This window comes from Bos mutus, chromosome 8 (genome assembly GCF_027580195.1).
Source record: "Bos mutus isolate GX-2022 chromosome 8, NWIPB_WYAK_1.1, whole genome shotgun sequence".
Classification (NCBI taxonomy): Eukaryota; Metazoa; Chordata; class Mammalia; order Artiodactyla; family Bovidae; genus Bos; species Bos mutus.
The window spans coordinates 68,638,339-68,655,729 of NC_091624.1; the positions used below are offsets into that span (position 1 = coordinate 68,638,339).

The 17,391-nt window shown below is 49.5% G+C and overlaps 1 protein-coding gene across 1 annotated transcript; it reads left to right on the plus strand.

Moving 5' to 3' along the window:
* Positions 1–4,611: 4,611 nt before the first annotated feature.
* On the plus strand, positions 4,612–17,288 carry DMRT3 (doublesex and mab-3 related transcription factor 3). The gene is given in 3 exon segments (XM_070376120.1): positions 4,612–5,078; positions 5,081–5,116; positions 16,138–17,288. Coding segments are annotated over 3 exon segments (1,416 nt in total). The 5' UTR covers positions 4,612–4,666; the 3' UTR covers positions 17,106–17,288.
* Positions 17,289–17,391: the final 103 nt, after the last annotated feature.

Here is a 17,391-nt window from a genome sequence, read left to right on the forward strand (position 1 = left end):
CTATTTATTGTCGTGCCGCTCGAATCGAGAAGGGACTTCAGCGCTGAAGTCCTCACCTCTCTCCGCCTCACCCCGCAGAGCTTTATTCTGAGACTGCCGAGGAGTCGCCAGAGAGTTCTGGAAAGAGGGCTTGTCCTGGGGCATTGCACTAGCGCCCCGAAAGCAAATACTCCGGGGAAAAGAAACTCTTGTTTCTTGAAGTTTTCGCTAACGTACTTAAAATTATTTTCCCGACTCTTTTTGGTTTCTGGAGTCGCAGAGAAAAGACTGTCTTAAAATGTTAAAGTCCGGGGCTGCTCTCATTTCATCTCGGAGGGTACATCTTTCCTTTTCCTTTGGCCCAGAAAGCAAACGGGGTCGTCAGGCTTCCGAGGCGACACTCTTCTAAAACGGTGTAGGGATCTGACCACCGCCCCGGGTCCCCACACGCCCTCCTGGTGCCGGCGGGGTGCGTGCGCCTCGACCCAGGAGCCCCGGGCGCCTTCGGGCCTCGCGGCCCTGGCCCAGGGGGAGCGCTCGGCGGATGTCGCCGCGCCTCAGACGCTGCAGTGCGGGAGCGACACCCCTACACCCGCCTTAGATGGTGGGGGCAGGCGCGACCTTGGCGTGAACGGTTGCTGGTTTCCAGAGTTCTAGAATACGAAGGACCAGGCAGCCGCGTCTGTACGGGGCTGGCGGGGTTGCAAGCCGTTTTAGGTCCCGTTTGCTCCGAAAAGCTTCGGCCGCCGAGATCCTCAGGCAGCCTGATGCCACAATGGTGTGGGACGAGACTCCAGGATCTTCCTTCTGCTTAGCCGCGTCCCCCGCCGGTCAGGCGCAAGTTCAATCACTCGTTGGTCGCATGGTCTCTGTCCTCTGTCTTGAGCCCCGGAGGGTGACTTCGGGGATCCATGGGGGTGTATAGGAGGCCCTCCCAAATGTGGCAGACCGGGGCATCATTGTTACCTCAAGAAATGGATTGCTGGTTTCCCCTCTAGAAACAAATGCCTCACTGGACATTTGTTCCCCCCTTTCAATGTGAAGCTCGCCAATGAGTGATGCTGAGAGGCATGGACAGGGTGAGAGCTGAAAAATTCTTGAGTGGGTAGAGGGAGTTCGTTTTCCTGCTTTAAAAGGGCTTTCTAGAAAATAAAAACATAAAAAGGCTTTCTACATGCCCCAGTCTTCAGTGTCACCGTGGTCGAGGTTTAAGCAGCAGTATAAGAACCTTGACTTCCCCCTCCCTAAGAATCCAGCAAAGCAGAAAATTTCTTGATGTATTTATATATCCGGGACAATATGAAACTGTCCTTTTGATTAAGTGTTGCTTGCGGTGAGGGGCAGCTTCCAATCGGGACATCTTCAGTTTCTGAGCAGGGGCACTGCGTTCTTAACTTTTAGATATACACACAACCCGTGAGATTGTGTGCGCGCCAAGAGAAAGAGAACCACATACGCACACTTGTCTTACAGCCTTTGACCCTTTAATACCTATCACAGCTTTACCCAGTTAATTGTGGTTTGAACACATGCGTAAGCGCCCGCGCGCGCACACACACACACACAAGCTTTACCCAGTTATTGTGGTTTGAACACGCGCGCGCGCACCCACACCCACCCACCCAGAGCAGGACTGAGTGGATCCAGTCTAGCGAGGTTACACTTACTTGTAACTCTCACTGCTCCCTTTCCAATTTCTTTGATGATTTTTCCCATAAGTATATAAGCCGCCGGGACTTAGTTGTACTAAGCGGCAGGCCTCTCCTCCTAAATGTGATTCGGACCATATGCTTTTTACATTCATCCCCGCTCCGGCTTTTCTTCTCCACACTAACTACTAACACGTTATAGTCACCTTGAAATTTCCTCTGCTATTTTCCAATTAAAAGCTTAATAGCCCTGGAAACGGAGTTCATGTGGTGAAGTTTACCATAGCCCCTTGTTCTGAAAGGCTTTCTGCTGGGATCCCATTATGTGCTTGAATAAACCCTTTCTGCAAACAGAAATGGGACTCGGGGTTGTCAGGTGTTGGGTTACAATAGACTTTGAGGCAGGGGACATTTTACCAACATAAATACAAACCTGTCCCTATAGGGAGATGTTGTCAAATACTGGGATATGGAAAACATTCCCATCAAATATGAGAAAAGGATTATTGCGCTATATCAAATGAGTATTTAGGTCTCAGCCTCCATGTGCACTGGAGTGAAACGGAGCCCCGGGGACCAAATAATGCAAGACTGTTTGAGTGGCAAGGGTGACTAGGTGACTGAGGGAGAGTGGGTCGCCTTGTAGTGGAAATGTCCCCCAAACCTGGTGCTGAGCTCTGCTGCTTTCCTTTAAAAAAAAAAAAAGAAAAGAAATCGTTACTCTCAGGTTTCTTATACTCCTGGTTTTGCTGACCATTTATTTGAAGGAAATATGGGAGAAATGTGGCTTTGCAAAATTTGTGGTCTCTGCATTCCCAAGAGATTTAGAGATTTCAGTGCCCCAGATTCAGGGTCATTCTAGGCCTTCTATGTGTCAACTTCCCACTTGCAAGCCTCTGGGCCACGGCGCTGCGGGTGACCCAGGCTTCCAGTCCCGAGAATTTTTGGAAGTTCCTCTCAGTTGTAGTGCCTCGCGAAGTTCGGGAGGAGAGATTGATGACGTGGTGGGAGTTAGGAGTAAGACTAAGGGGTCTGTGCCCTAAGCAGTTTTGGAGGCAAGCCTCCTAAGGTTAGCAGTCTCTTGCTGGGGGTTCCTTTCTGCGCCCCATGAGGTCCGCAGGTCTGAAATGGGGAAGGTGGGGGGCAGCCAAGGGCCTCAAGGGAAAGATACACAATCAGGTTCACTTTTTAACCTCCTCTCCCGGAATCGCCCTTTTAGGCGGAGGGTTGGCTGCTGGAACGCCTGGTGGTACTTGAATTCACAGCACACACATGGACGTTTTCGGGTTGTTTGTTTGCTTCCAAAGCAGTGCAGAATAAAGCTGAGAGGCGCCGACCGGTTGACCATTGCAGCCGACTGGTCTACGCTCCGGATTCGCATTGGATTCATCCAGACCGCCAAGAGATGAATTCAGGGTGTGCTCTCTGAAGCCTGCCAACTGAGAGCTCCGGGATTGCCATCGCCCCTCTTCGCACTGAGCCATTGTGCTACCCTGCGCCGCAGTAACCACTGCTTTTTAGTTTTGTTTTCTCGCATTAGGGGAGCATCTCTGTGCATTTGTGGAAGTATTCTGCTTTAGGCCAAACCTATACACACAGTATCACTTTAAACAGTTTTATGCTGTCATCTTGTGCAAAGGTCCTCTCCCACCCGTACACAAAGACACTGGGGTGGGGGTGGGGAGGCCCCATCCCTTATTCATAACTAGCTTGCTCAGTCCGTGGGCATTTGAATGGGGTGATGCGAGACCTCCGTTTGATCTCTCAAAGACCGTTAGGCAGAACGCAGATCATATGCGGTAACTTTGGGGGCGCTAGCGTGGCCCCTCCATCCGCTCCCTGAAAGTTTAGACCCAGTGCTTAAACACAAACTCCAAAAGAGCACTTGCCGGCTTTTCAGGACAGAGATTTTATTTTTTATTACAACGTGGAGGTGTAGAAAGGTAAACTCTGCGCCACAGAGGGAGGACTATTTTCCCCTTTGAAATAGCTTGCAAAACGGGTCGTCGTCCTTGGACCAGCAGGTTTTCAAAAGCATTTTCTTCTGCAGCGGCAAAAGGGGGAAAACAACAACAACAACAACGTTGCAAAAAGAACTCAAGAAAGCCCCCATTTCTCGAACCAGTTCCAATGCCCTACCTCCAATTCCTTCAGCCAGTGGCCGCAGGGCCTGGCTCCCCCCAACTTAAAAGCTCTTCTCGCGCCGGGACCCTAGTGCACCCGCAGCGCTCAGATAGGTTCCGGATATCCCCGAGCTGTGTTTCTGTGGCCAAGTGTGGGAATGAAAGCCGCCTCGGGCCCGGTGCCGCCAAATCGGGCCTGGAGGGAGGAGGGAAAAGAGTTGAAGGGGAACTGCCACCCGCCTCGCCCAGAGGCACCCTCACGCTCATCCGCGCAGGTCCTCCCTTCCCCGCCCCGCGGGCGCTGCCGCGTCCCGAGTGCTGCAGTCCCTCCCGTGCAAGCAGGGGAGGCGCGGGGAGCGTGGAGGAGGGGGCAGTGAGCGCCCCCGTGAGAGTGGCCCGGCGGCAGGTAGCAAGGAGAGTGAAGCGCCGGGACTCGAGAGGCGCCGGCAGAAAGGAAGGAGGCGTGGAGTGGAGTGGGGTGGAGAGTGCCTGGAGACCGGGACCCCGGAGGTGGGGGTGGCGGGGGAGGGAGGCGGGGGGAGGGCGGCGGAGGACGTGCCGGCAGGTCTGCGCGCGGGAGCTGCAGACGAGCCGCCTCAGACCTTAACCAGAGCTCTCGCCGGCTCCCGGCAGCCGCCGCCGCGTCGCGGCCGGGGAGGACGTGCCGGCCAAAGGAGCGGCGGGCGGAGACTCGGCCGACTCGGGGTTGGGGAAGCGCCCGCCGGGAGCAGTAAAGACGGCCGCGGCCCCTCCAGCCACTCCGAAGCGCTCGAGGCCGCCTGGACTGCGGGACCGAAGACTCCGAGGACTGCGCCGCCCGGAGGCCGCTTTTGAGAGGGCCTCTCAGCCCCGCCGTCCAGCGGCCCAGTATCGGCTCCCGCCGCCAGCTTGCCAGCTGTGTCGGGAGCCCGGGGCATGAACGGCTACGGCTCCCCCTACCTGTACATGGGCGGCCCGGTGTCGCAGCCGCCGCGGGCGCCCCTGCAGCGCACGCCCAAGTGCGCGCGCTGCCGCAACCACGGCGTGCTGTCCTGGCTCAAGGGCCACAAGCGCTACTGCCGCTTCAAAGACTGCACCTGCGAGAAGTGCATCCTCATCATCGAGCGGCAGCGGGTCATGGCGGCGCAGGTGGCGCTGCGCAGGCAGCAGGCCAACGAGAGCCTCGAGAGCCTCATCCCCGACTCGCTGCGCGCCCTGCCGGGACCCCCGCCGCCGGGAGACGCCGCCGCCGCCCCGCAGCCGCCGCCGACCTCGCAGCAGTCTCAGCCGCCGTCGCGCCCAGCCGCTGAGTTGGCTGCGGCCGCCGCGCTGCGCTGGGCCGCCGAGCCCCGCCCGGGGCGCTGCAGGCGCCGCTCGCCAAGCCAGGTAAGGGCCGCGGCGGGGCCGGGCCGGGCTGGCGCCTGGGCGGAAACACGTGGAAGCAGCTCTGGAGGCTTTGGCCGGCCGGCCCGAAGGCGAGTGTGGCGGGAGTGGGCTGGGCGTGATCTCCGCCCCCCCCCCCCAACTTCAGCCAAGCCGGTCCTTATTCCCTCGGCAGAAGCGGCGTTCAGTCTGGACCCGGAGAGGTAGGAGGTAGAACCCAGGTGCCTTCGGGAAAGGCGCCTCGGGCTCGCCAAGTGCCTTTTCTAAGTTTAAGGGGACGGGTAGATAAAGAGGTCGAAACAGGACCAGATTAAAATCCACGCGGGCGCACACACCGCCAGGCTTTCCGACTGTGGGCTTGAGAGGCCTTGCATCTGAAGGTCGGGACGGGAGGACAGAGAAGGAGCCCAGGCCCACGGTTTGGCCTACTCTGGGCGATTTTCTCGGCACCCGGGAACTGGAGCGAACCTGAAGCCTTCCTAGCAGTCTGCTGTGGTCTCCAGCCTTTTGCAGTTTGTTGAAGGAAGCCCTGTTTAGAAGCAATAGTAGAATGGGACCAGAGAGACTCCCAAAACTGTTAGCGGGGACTCAATCTGGTGCACCCAGAGCCAACCAACTCCTTTTGCAGGAGTTCAGGTCCTGTAACACCATTTCGCAGGCAGTCCTCTGCAGTCTGTGGTTTTAAAGAAAGACAAAACCTGACCTACAGTGAGGAAGGCCACGCCTGGAGAGCCCTTTCTCCAGTTCTCCGTGGACCCGGTCCTCTCCTCTCCTCCTCCCCCTCCTCCTCTCCTGTGCTCTAGAGAGCAAGGGTCTGCCCTGAGTCCTGGAGCTGCGCAGATCCCCCTACTCACCTTTTTTTCCCGGTTCCCTGCTTCAGGCCACCAAAACTTTGCACACTCCACTGGAGCCTTTCCTCCTGGAGACTTACTAGCTTGCGACTGTCCTGCCCAGCCCAAATGCCCCTTTGGTTTTTAACCCCTTGGAATTCAGTGGACAGGTATTTGGTGTTTCCCTTTCACTGGGGCAGATGCGCAAAGGAAAGAAACCCCATCTTCTCAGGGAGAGGGTTGAGAGGTATGCTGGGACTCATAGGTGGAAGGCTCCCGACTGACCAAAGCCCTCCTGTGGGTGGAACTAATGGTAGAGCTTCTGCCTACCCTTAATTGCCCTCCCCCCAAAATGCAATACTTCTGGTTTCTGGAGAGGCTTTCCGGAGCACTAGATTGCTGGGTGGAGCTGGGACATGCCGTTTTTTGGGGGGATAAGCTGGTAGACCGCTTGGCAGGCTCAGTTCTGCTGCCCTGGTCCTCAGTTATGCTCTGTAGACCCAACCTCTGAGAATATCTTATGTGAAGAGCAGAACTGGGTGTTTAAGGACAGAAGTGAGTTTGCTGAACGTGGATTTTGTCACTGTTTAATCCGAGGTGGGATATAAGCCTTTCCCTGAGTATGTCCACTCACTTCCTGGTGACTCTCTTTTGTCAGTATGATCGCTTCATGTTTTATAGGTTTGCCACAGGGGAGTCAGAGGGGAGGGGAAAGAACCTTTTTGTTTTTTTCTTTTAAATTAGGGCAGATAACTAGGAGGGTTTTGTCTCAGTTCTCAAAGTTGATCTATGCCAGTGACTCTTCTGAACCTTCCCATTTCCAGTTCCTCTGTCTCCATTTCCCCTGTGACAGTGCAGGCAGCACCCCCATAATAGTGCATTGGGTTCTGGGGTCCCTGTCCAAGAGGGGTTTGGTTTCCTTCACATCCTGTGCTCTTCACACCTGTTCTCTGGGATAGCCAAAGTTCACCGTTTCTAAAGCACCGAGACCAAAAACAGCCCTGGGAGGTGGGCAGTGAGGGAGGCAGAAAGGCGGAGCAGCAGCAGCAATGATACAAGCTTGGGGCGAGGAAGAGCGGGAGGCTGATTGCACCTGGTGCGCTCTCTTTCACCGGGAACCAAGCCTTCCGGGATAGCCTGAGCCTTTCAAATTGAAAACCAGTAATTGCAAAGGAGAATAGGATTTGACCCAAGAAGAGGTCAGAGTGATGGCTTTGGGGGACTAAGCTGTCAGGGACCAGCAGCTCAGTTTCCAGCTGGTCCTGCTGTGTACCTTGCACATATTATTTAGGTAACTTTTGTTTTCTTCTTTCAATTGGTTTGCTCCCATAATTCCATTTAACACCAACAAAAAAGCCAGTCACCAATCTGATGATGATGAGAGAGGGCAGGGAAGGACTAGATAGTTGTTTTCCATTAGGAAGGCAGGCACACAAGTGGATCAGTTCTACGCAGTGCTTTACATGGAGAAAACCCATGGGGTTTAAGTTAGGGAAAACTGCTTGGATGGGACTACTGGTTGCTCTACGTATTTTTTTGCAGGTGTTAGGATGTATTTGTATGTAACATACCATGCATATTGAGAAGCCTGTTAGATATGGTACTGGGCAAGTAGCTCACTACTTAGGGAAGTGAAGCGCTATTTGAATTGTAGGTCCACGTGTACAGTAAGTTCACAGACCACTGGTGGGTGGTGGTGGTTTAGTCGCTAAGTCCTGTCTGACTCTTGTGATCCCATGGACTGTAGGCTGCCAGGCTCCTCTGTCCATGGAATTTTCCAGGCAAGAATACTGGGGTGGGTTGCCGTTTCCTTCTCCAGGGGATCTTCTCGACCCAGGGATCTGACCCATGTTTCCTGCACTGCAGGCAGATTCTTTACTGTTGAGCTACCAGGGAAGTCCTTATAGACCATTAGGAATCTGAATATCTGCTGGTCATTTATAGAGATTTGTTTCTGTGGGATTATGGAGATTTTGTTCAGGTACATAGCTGTGGAGACATTGGCTTTTTTTATTGGCTGCAAATGCAGGTGCAGAAACACAGGGTATCTTTCCCCCTGTCCAGAGATCCTTAAGAAAAGAACGTGCCCTGGAGAAGGGAATGTTTGTTGGGCAACTGCTGGAGAAAAAACACCTTGTGCAGCGAGCAACATTAATACCAAAACTCAGCTTTGTAGCTGGAAGAAATTTAGTTCCCATATTATGCTTCAGATTCTTTAAAGGAACAGGAATTATATTATCTAATGGTGTATCATGTTTAACATCCTTTTAAAAGTGGCCGTGGTTTTAAGGAGAAATTTCATATTCTCAGATTATTACTTTTAGCAATGGATTAGAGCATTTTTTTTTTTTTGAGAGTACATTTCCCCTGCTGCTTGAGTATCATCTATGACTGGCCTGGAATTAGTAGATTTTGATGGAACCTCAAATTCTAGTCTAAGCTTCTTTAAAACTACCCTGTTGATTCGTTCGTTCCTCTCCCATTCCCTCTTCATCCTTCTCACTCCCCTCCTCCTTCCCGTTATGAAAATATCTTGGGAACTTGAACATCTTTCAGCTCTTAGTGTATCTGAGTCAGCAGTTTCAACCAGCCAAGCCTGCCTTTCTGGACTGGGCTCCAGAGCTCAGGAAAGTTAAGGGTCATGACCAAGGTGGGAAGCTTAAGTTACATTCCTGTGTGTGGCTCCCTCCCCCCACGTCCTCCTCTTCTTCCTGAAGAATGTCCTGGGTCTCCTTGGGCTGAGAGGGGACAGGTCTGTGGCTATGGACTCTCGCTAGGTTTACATCTGCCATCAAAAGAAATGTGTGAGCAAGTTTTAACATTTCTTGAAGGTAAAGAAATCTAAAGCATCATATTTGATTAGGAATAAGAGAGCAGGGTTAAGAAAGTAGGATCTTCTTTCCTGTTTATTTCTCCTGAAAAGAAGCGAAACAAGAGACCTGTAGGGAGGGAAGTTGGGAGATTTCGGAAAACTGCCTTTATTTTATCTTACCTCCTGGCCGGCACTTCCTCACATCTTGAAGCTTACTCTGGGCTTTTCAGTTCCAGCTTGATTAGGTCCTGTCTTGTCAGCTTCCTAATTTTAAATTTTACTTTTAATTAAAAAAAAAAAAACACACACACACACACACACACACATCTGCACCGATACTGAGTTGTGGGCAGAGCGCTAGTCCAGGCCAGGGTGGGAAATGCTCAACGACCAGGGACTTGAAGCACAGAAGTGGTAGGAGACCTCAAAGTCTTTCCTGAAGGGTACCTAAGAATTTAAAACAGGGTCTGGTTACTTCAGACGTTTTGATTTGGGGCAAGGGGTTTAGTTTTAAGTAATAAAAACCAACCAAACGAAAAGGAAGACGCGAGGCTGACCGGTCTCTTCCAAGCCTGACCCGTGGCCGGCTCCGGGGCAGCTCTCAGCTCTGGTCTTTCCCTCCCGTGCCTGGCCAGTGGCCGCCTTGGGTCCCCGGCCCTTGTGCTGAGCTCGGCCAGTGCGGGTGACTGGTTCCGGACCCGGGGTTGGAGCTGGGACAGTCGGGAGACCCATAGAGGCCATGGCGGCCGTGTTTTGCGGTGGCAGCCGTGTGCCTGTGGCTCCCCTGCGGCTGCCCTGGACCGCTTCCCCTCGGATCCCTGTCCGGTGGGAGGCTGCCTCCTTCCCCAGCTCCTTCTGCAGTGAGCGGTGGGCGCTCAGCCCCACCGGCAGGGCTCAACCGGCAGCCCGCCTGGCCCTCCTCGTTCAGCTTCGCCTAGCCTCTGCTCTCCCGCTCCCCGCTCCCTCCCTGCTGCCTCCCAGCTTCGGCAGAGTGCCAGATTTAGCAAAAAGCCTACAAATACACACACACACACAAATAGGACGTCAAACACTGCACAGGGCAAACTTCTAAAACATGCTTTGTTGTTTTTCCTAAGTGCAGATTCCACTGGGCATCCTGCGGACGATTTTATCTGGCAGCTCCAGCCTGGGAGGCGGACCAAGCCCCATTGCCCTCCTGGCGCCCCTCGAGGTGGGCGTAGCTCTGGCTAGTCTCCCAGCCCCTTTCTCCCGGGGGAGCCCAAACTGCCCCAGAGGTTCAGAGAGGCGCTGATGTCCATCTTATGGGTCAGAGCACCGGGCGTAGGGAACTCGGGGTTGGGGGGGGGGCGGGGGGAGAGGGGGCGAGGGGGGCGTTTTCCACGTCTCAGAATCAGCGTTTCCCTGCCACCCAGGACAGAACCTCTCCCCCAACACAGCACGCCCCTCTGGGTTATAAATCTGGCGGATAGTCCTGTTCTCGACTTACACAACCAACTTTTCTTTTCCCTGATGGATGAACTCCCGAGTTTAAAAGATTACAGTAATCACAAGAGGACAGTGTAAATCGAATCTGATAGCAATAACTTTCGGGGAAGGTCAGGCTCAAGTGAAATGTTACCAAGCAACAGGCATTTTGTTTGCAAAATACAATCAAAGAGCATTGATGAGAAATTCTTCACTGCAGCCAGTCAGCACTTTCAGCTAACAGCTTTACAGAGGGAAAGGGAGTAAGTCTTCATAAATCAACGTGCCTGGAGGACTCCGAGCCCCTTTCTGGGAAATGTTGCACAGAGTCCAGTGAAAACCTACTTGCCTGCCTGCCTCCCCTTTCTCTCTTCCTTTTCTCCTTAGATTGGCTTTTGAACCTGTTGTGGCTCCTCAGCCATTAGTCACTCAGGTCCTGGACCCTATGTCTCGTGTCATATGGCTCTGATGGCAGGTTGGGCCTTGCATTGGGGTTTGCATGGCCTCTCCTGGCAGAGGTTGGAGTAGTGGAATGCTGGCCATTGCAGGCCCATCACCTTGGGATCGTGTCACATAGCATCCAAGAGTCCCATGTGGCTTTAGGGAGTCACCCTCTTGTTTGAGCCCTGCAAATCACTGTCCTCTGAAGAAACTGAGGGGAAACTGAACCATAACTAGGCAGGCTTTATTTTTAATTTTTTATATCTTATTATACAGTTAAACAACTATAAGAAAATCAACACAATCAACTGCTGAATAACAATATTATGGAAAACTTAACATTCAGATCATTGGTTTTCTAACAAATCTCTAATCTCTTTTGATGCCAATGACTAGGCAGACATAAATTTTATGAAGCTGAGATCTGTTCTGCCCCACCACCCTGTAATTATTACTTGTTTTAGTTCAGTATATGTTCTCCTCATAGCCATTATATGACTGTTTTCAACAACATTCCCTCCCATGAATACAGCAGTCTGCCCAGCTGCTGGCCTTTGGGTTACCTGCTGTGTTTCAATGTAAATACGACTCATTGCATAGGTAACTTGGAAATTTTGCAAAATGTTCATTAGTAAAGAGTAAGCCTCTCAGTCTTCACAAGATAAATGCTTTGATCATCTCTGTATAATCTTGGCTAGCACAGTGCAAGGGCACATGGTGAAAAGACTTAAAACTTGTTAAATAGACAACTGAATAAGTAGCTAGCTGCATTTTTATAAGTACCAAACATACTTGTATATTTTTAGATAATTTCCCTCCTGCTTCTTGAAAAATACTCCTTTTAGAGTCCAGAAAGAGGTCAGAAGATTGGAAGTCATTTTTGTGTGAGTGTTCATTTTCTGTCCTTAAAGTCTTGTAGCTTCTTATGGCACAGATACATTTTTGAAGTTGGTAGCACTGTTTTCCAGAGAAAAAAAATTCCTTCTTAATTGAGTATCTACTTTCAAAAAACATCTTTACCCTTGTGAAGAGTTTATTTCAGGGATAGCTGTGTTTCTGCATCATGAAAAATACGAAATTGAAGTGTGAACATCTAGAAGATTTTTAAATGTCTAGATGTTTAGCTTTAGAAATAGCAAATTATATCACTTTCAATAACTGGTTTGCAATAGCAGATGAGTGATTTCTTTCTGCTTTTAGTCTAGCTGTTTTTGGTGCCTGTATATTAGGAGTAAAAATATTATCAATTGAAATATATTCTTACTCTTTAATGTTCTAGGAATTAGGGTGTCAGTTTCAAGAAGAAAGAGGTTAAAACATTTGGAGAGCATTTCGTTTTTCATTTTGCTACTTGGCAGTTTCACATTTCTATATCTCGAAAAGTCTTTGTATTTTAAACCAACAGGAGCATTTATAAAGTTCATTTAGGAAAAAAAATATCTAGAGATATAAAGAAACACCTGTTATTAAATTATACTTTATCACTGGGCCCAAGATTCACCCTCTGTAATTACTTGTGAAAGTCTGCATTTATGACAGAATAATTTACAATGCTTGTAGTTTAGGTATAACAATACAACCAGCACTTGACACCATGAACTTGCAGGGATCATATATTCTGCCCTGTAGGCATTATTGCTGGGTAAGGAGTTATTCTTGGTATAAGGTGAGAGGCTAGTCTTCCCTGGCCCAGTTTTGAGACCCCAGCATCCCTGGATGTTGACTGGGATTCTGTTTATCCAGCACCCCTTAGCAGGACTTTACATGGTGCTCAGGTGTGTGGACAGCATAGGTGTGTTCCACTCACGGCTTCCTTCAGCAGCTTCTATCTTCCCATTGGATATGGTGTAAACTGGGCTGAACTTGGTTGGTTGGAATGTTCTGAATTTGTAAGTCTGATTCCTGTGACATCACGTTAGATTTTCTCACTTTTTGGCCATAGCCAGCACACCTCTAGGAGAGGTTAATCAGCCCAGAAATCTGCAGAGAGAGAGAGAGAGTGTGGACAGATTAGTACAATCCCACATCACTCTCTGAGAGGTGGCCACAAGTGCTTGCTGCACTGGGATGTCACAGTGGCAGCTACAAAAGGGCAGGAGGAAATGCGGAAGAGACTTTACGCAGCCCAGTGCTTCATGACCGCTGGACGCGCTGCCAACCAGAGAAGAGTCTACTGTGGCCTGCTCTGCAGATCGGGAAGATGGATTCCAAAATAAAAGTTTGTATTGTCTGATTTACAGTCCTGCCATCCAGTATCCAGTGGTTTGGAACAGTACATCCTTTACCATCTTGAAAAAACTACTACATTTTCTTAATGGTAGATATGGCAGATTAGCCAGAACATTAATTCCTTAGTTCTCCTTTGGCTAAACTTGCCCTTTGAACCACTTCTTCTGTAGTCTGAAGCATTCTGTGGAAGAATGAACTTGGTGATAGACCTAGAGACATTTTCCTTAAATGTCTTCAGTGTCTGTAACTGATCCAGGATGGGGGAAAAGTTACCTTTTAAAATGGGAAGTTAGGTTCACACACTGCTTTTGAAAGTATGCTTTTGAAAATATCTAAATATCAAAATTAGAGCTTTAAAAAATTTTTGTTGTTACCCTTTCTTTTCTAGAAGAGCCAGCTGTTTCTTGCTTTAAAACAATCTCACCATCCCTATATTGCTGTGACGCTGTGTATCATATTTCTTTCACTTTTTCATTGTAGTAAAATACACACAACATAAATTTTACTATTTTAACCCATTTTAGGGATACAATATAGTGACATTAAACACATTCATAATGTTGTGCAGCCCTTACCACTTTCCATTTTCAGAACTTTTTATCATCCCTTACTGAAACTCAATACCTATTAGACAGTACATCTCTGTTACTCCCTCCCCCAGTCCCTGACAACACTCTTTTCCTTTCTGTCGCTATGAGTTTGCCTGTTCTAGGTATGTTATATAAATGGTATCATAGATCGGTTTTCCTTTTGTGTCTGTCTTATTTTACTTAGCATGTATTCATGGTTCATCCACATTGTAGCATATGTGAGAATTTCGTTTTTGAGGCTGAATACTATTTGATTATATGTATAGACCACATTTTGTTTATCCGTTCATCCATCATTGATGGATGTTGGGTTTATTCCAACATTTGTCACTTGTGGATAATGCTGCTGTGAACGTTTGTGTTCCGTGTGTGCATATTTCCCACTTAGCAGTTTTTCCCTGGCTGTGTTTGCTTTCTCCCCGCACACACATCTCATCTCCCTAACTTGGTAATAAATTCCACAAGTTAGGGGCCAGTCTTATATCTGATGATGTTTTCTGCCCTTGATGTCTTTCAGGATACAGTGATAAAAGTACTTGATGCTGATAATAATAGATGATGAAAGTTAAATAAGAAAACTGTTTAGAGAATCACAGTGTTTAAAGCCTTACTTGATGTCCGTATTTCCCCCGGGAGAGTATTTGACTTGTTTTCCTAAGCTCCAGTGAGCAGAGGCCAAGATCCGGTTGTGCATTGAGTTCAGTGCTGAGTTAACATACTGTCACTGTCTGCTCATTGTCAAGTGTTTAATGACAGAGTAACACCGAGAGGTAGGTGTAGGGTCATGTGTCAGGAAATTTAGACAGGTCTGTCTGCTTGCAGTATGAGCCTGTGGAAGCTCTTCTGTTGCTGTTTTTCTCATTGGGATCAAGGACGACTACCACATTAACCCAGGAGATGAATATTGGGTCACCAATCCTAGGATGCTGCTGAAGAGGATATGTCATATTTCTCTTGCGAAAAGGTCTCTTGTGCATATCCCGAAATTGTTATAGAAAGCAAAAATGGCTTCATGCGTGTTGGCTGAAGATGGTCCCCACACTGACAGCTGATATTTTGTATTGGAAAAAGAAGCAGTTTAAATGCAAATTTGAGATAGGTATGAATTTGTATCAGATTTACAGTCAAAAGTTTCACCGATATAGTTTAAGGATATTTTTTTGAAGTATTTATGCTTAGAACATATTTATTGGTTTGTAAAGAATCAAAGTTTTTTCTTGCAATTATAATTAAGGTATATCTCATATTAGAAAAAAGCTTACAAATGGGTCTTTGTTAAAGGCTTTTAAAATAAACAACAACAAATAGGAGGAGATGGATTTTAGATGCTGCTTTGATGAAATTTCACCAGCTGGCTCTCTACACCTCGTCAGGTGTGCCCAGGGAGGAGGCGACAATGAGGCTATTCAGGCAGGGGCAGTGGAAAACACAGGCCAACCGGTTGTTTACAACCTGACAACTGGGTCATTAATAATTTCCATCTTCAGATCAGTTACGTTGGCTCTGAGTAGACACAGCCAGTACATGTTTTAAGAAAGATAAAAATCTGCTTGTATATAAATTGTTAATAAAGAATATGCTCCTTTATTATAAAGGTCTCTTAGAACCTACTTCTGCAACCAAACCAGTCTTGCTTACGTCTTCCTTTCTGCCTCTTTAGCACAGTAATACTAACCCTCTTCAGGGGGTGAGTGATGTCTTAGACCAAAGTGTTAGATTTACAACTGGTTTACTGGTTTACTTCACAGCAAAGCTCTGGTTTATTTGGGAAGCTTTGTTTCTCTCTCTCTCTCTCTCTCTCTGTCTCTCTTTCTCTCTCTCTTTTAAAAATATAATTCAGGAAGGTATCTTGAAGTCCATCCTATACGCTTCTTACACCCCAGGTCCTGGAGTTATGGACGCACTGTTTCGTTGATGGGTCTTCCTCCAGTTTCGTAAGCCTTCTCCAGGCATCTCTTTCTCCCTGTCTGCAGCCTGTCCCACACCCAGGTTTCACAGCTGGTGTTGCTTGCCCTCTGGTGCGGGTTATCGCAACCAAGTCTTCTGGGATCTTGAGTGGCCTTTTAAGAGAGGTTTCCACATATGGAGGCTTCTTTCACTCTGGCAATCATATTGACTTGTTATTCTACATGGTATCCTGATGAAACGTACTGATGACTGGTTCACATATAACACAGAATCTGCCTAGGGAAAATGGTTTTAAAATATTAAAATTTCCCTTGGGTGTATGGGTCGTACACCAGCTGTTGCAGCTGTTGATGTCCTTTGGTGGCACCAGACCCCTCATTTGGAGAAGAGGAGCTAGAAAACAAGCCCAAGCTCATTTTTCTGTTCGTCCTTGGGTAGTGTTTATCCTCAGTCTGATCCGCATTTAGACTGTTACTGCTAGATAGCCACATCGTCTGTGGTCATAGTTCTCTCTGCACCGTTTTGTGTTGAAGGCAAGCTTTCCTGCACAGCCCATTCTGAGAAATCACTCTGATATCTAGATCCTTATTTACAGGGTTTGTTCGTTTTTTGCCATTTGCTAATGACATAGATTTTCTGGCTTGCAGTATGTTATAACCCACAGAGAAGCAGTTCCCCTTGCAAAAAGGACAGGTAGGGCCCTCTCCTGAGCACATGTGTTCTTTGCATACCAGGAGAGGATTCAACCAGCTGTTCTCTGCTTTTCAGATTTGACAGAAGAACGACTTGGGGATGGCAGCACCGCTGACAATGCTGAGACTTTCAGCGACAAAGACACGGACCAGAGGAGCTCCCCAGATGTGGCCAAAAGTAAGGGCTGCTTCACACCTGAGAGCCCCGAGATCGTGTCAGTGGACGAAGCGGGGTTTGCGGTCCAGAAGAACGGGGCCAGCTCAGAGAGCCGGCCCGACAGCCCCAAGTACCCCGGGGAGCAGAGCCACCTCCTGATCGAGGGCCCCTCAGGGACCGTGTCTCTGCCCTTCAGCTTGAAAGCCAACAGACCGCCCCTAGAAGTGTTGAAAAAGATATTCCCCCACCAGAAGCCCGCGGTGCTGGAGTTGATCCTCAAGGGCTGTGGGGGTGACCTGGTGAGCGCTGTGGAGGTCCTGCTCTCCAGCCGCTCGTCCTCCTCGGCCGCCGACCGGACTTCTGCTGGGGAGCCCGAGGGCCTGGTGCTGCCCTCCAACGGGCACCTCTTCGAGCACACCTTGAGCTCCTACCCCCTCTCCTCGTCCAAGTGGTCTGTGGGGTCGGCCTTCAGAGTCCCCGACACGCTGAGGTTTTCTGCTGACTCCACCAACGTGGTCCCCAACCCCCTGGCTGTGCCCCTGCAGCACCCGTTTCCCCAGCCACCCCGGTACCCTCTGATGCTGAGGAATACTCTGGCGAGAAACCAGTCGAGCCCGTTTTTGCCCAACGATGTCACCCTGTGGAACACCATGACGCTGCAGCAGCAGTACCAGCTGCGGTCCCAGTACGTCAGCCCTTTCCCCACTAACTCCACCAGCGTCTTCAGAAGCTCGCCCGTCCTCCCCGCCCGCACCCCCGAAGACCCTCGGATCGCTATCCCCGATGACGGGTGTCCCATGGTGTCAAAGCAGTCCATTTACACCGAGGACGACTATGACGAGAGGTCTGACTCCTCAGACTCCCGAATACTCAACTCGTCATCTTAAAGCGCCGCCCGATGGGGGTGACCAGGTGACATTTTCTGTGCATTTGAACCCTGCGCCCTCCCCTTACGGAGAGGCCACATCCTGTGTATACCTTCTCCTGCCATATGACAAAGTGACCCTGCTTGATTCTAGACCTTAGCAATAAAAAACATAACTTATTTAATTTCTTGCACTTCACTGGAAAATGCCAAATAGCTCTGCTCTGTGGCTTTAGTGCTGAATGTTGGTTGTAAAAGAGAGTCTGATGCTAAGAATGGTCTGGGGAAAGCCTGGGCCCATGGAAGAT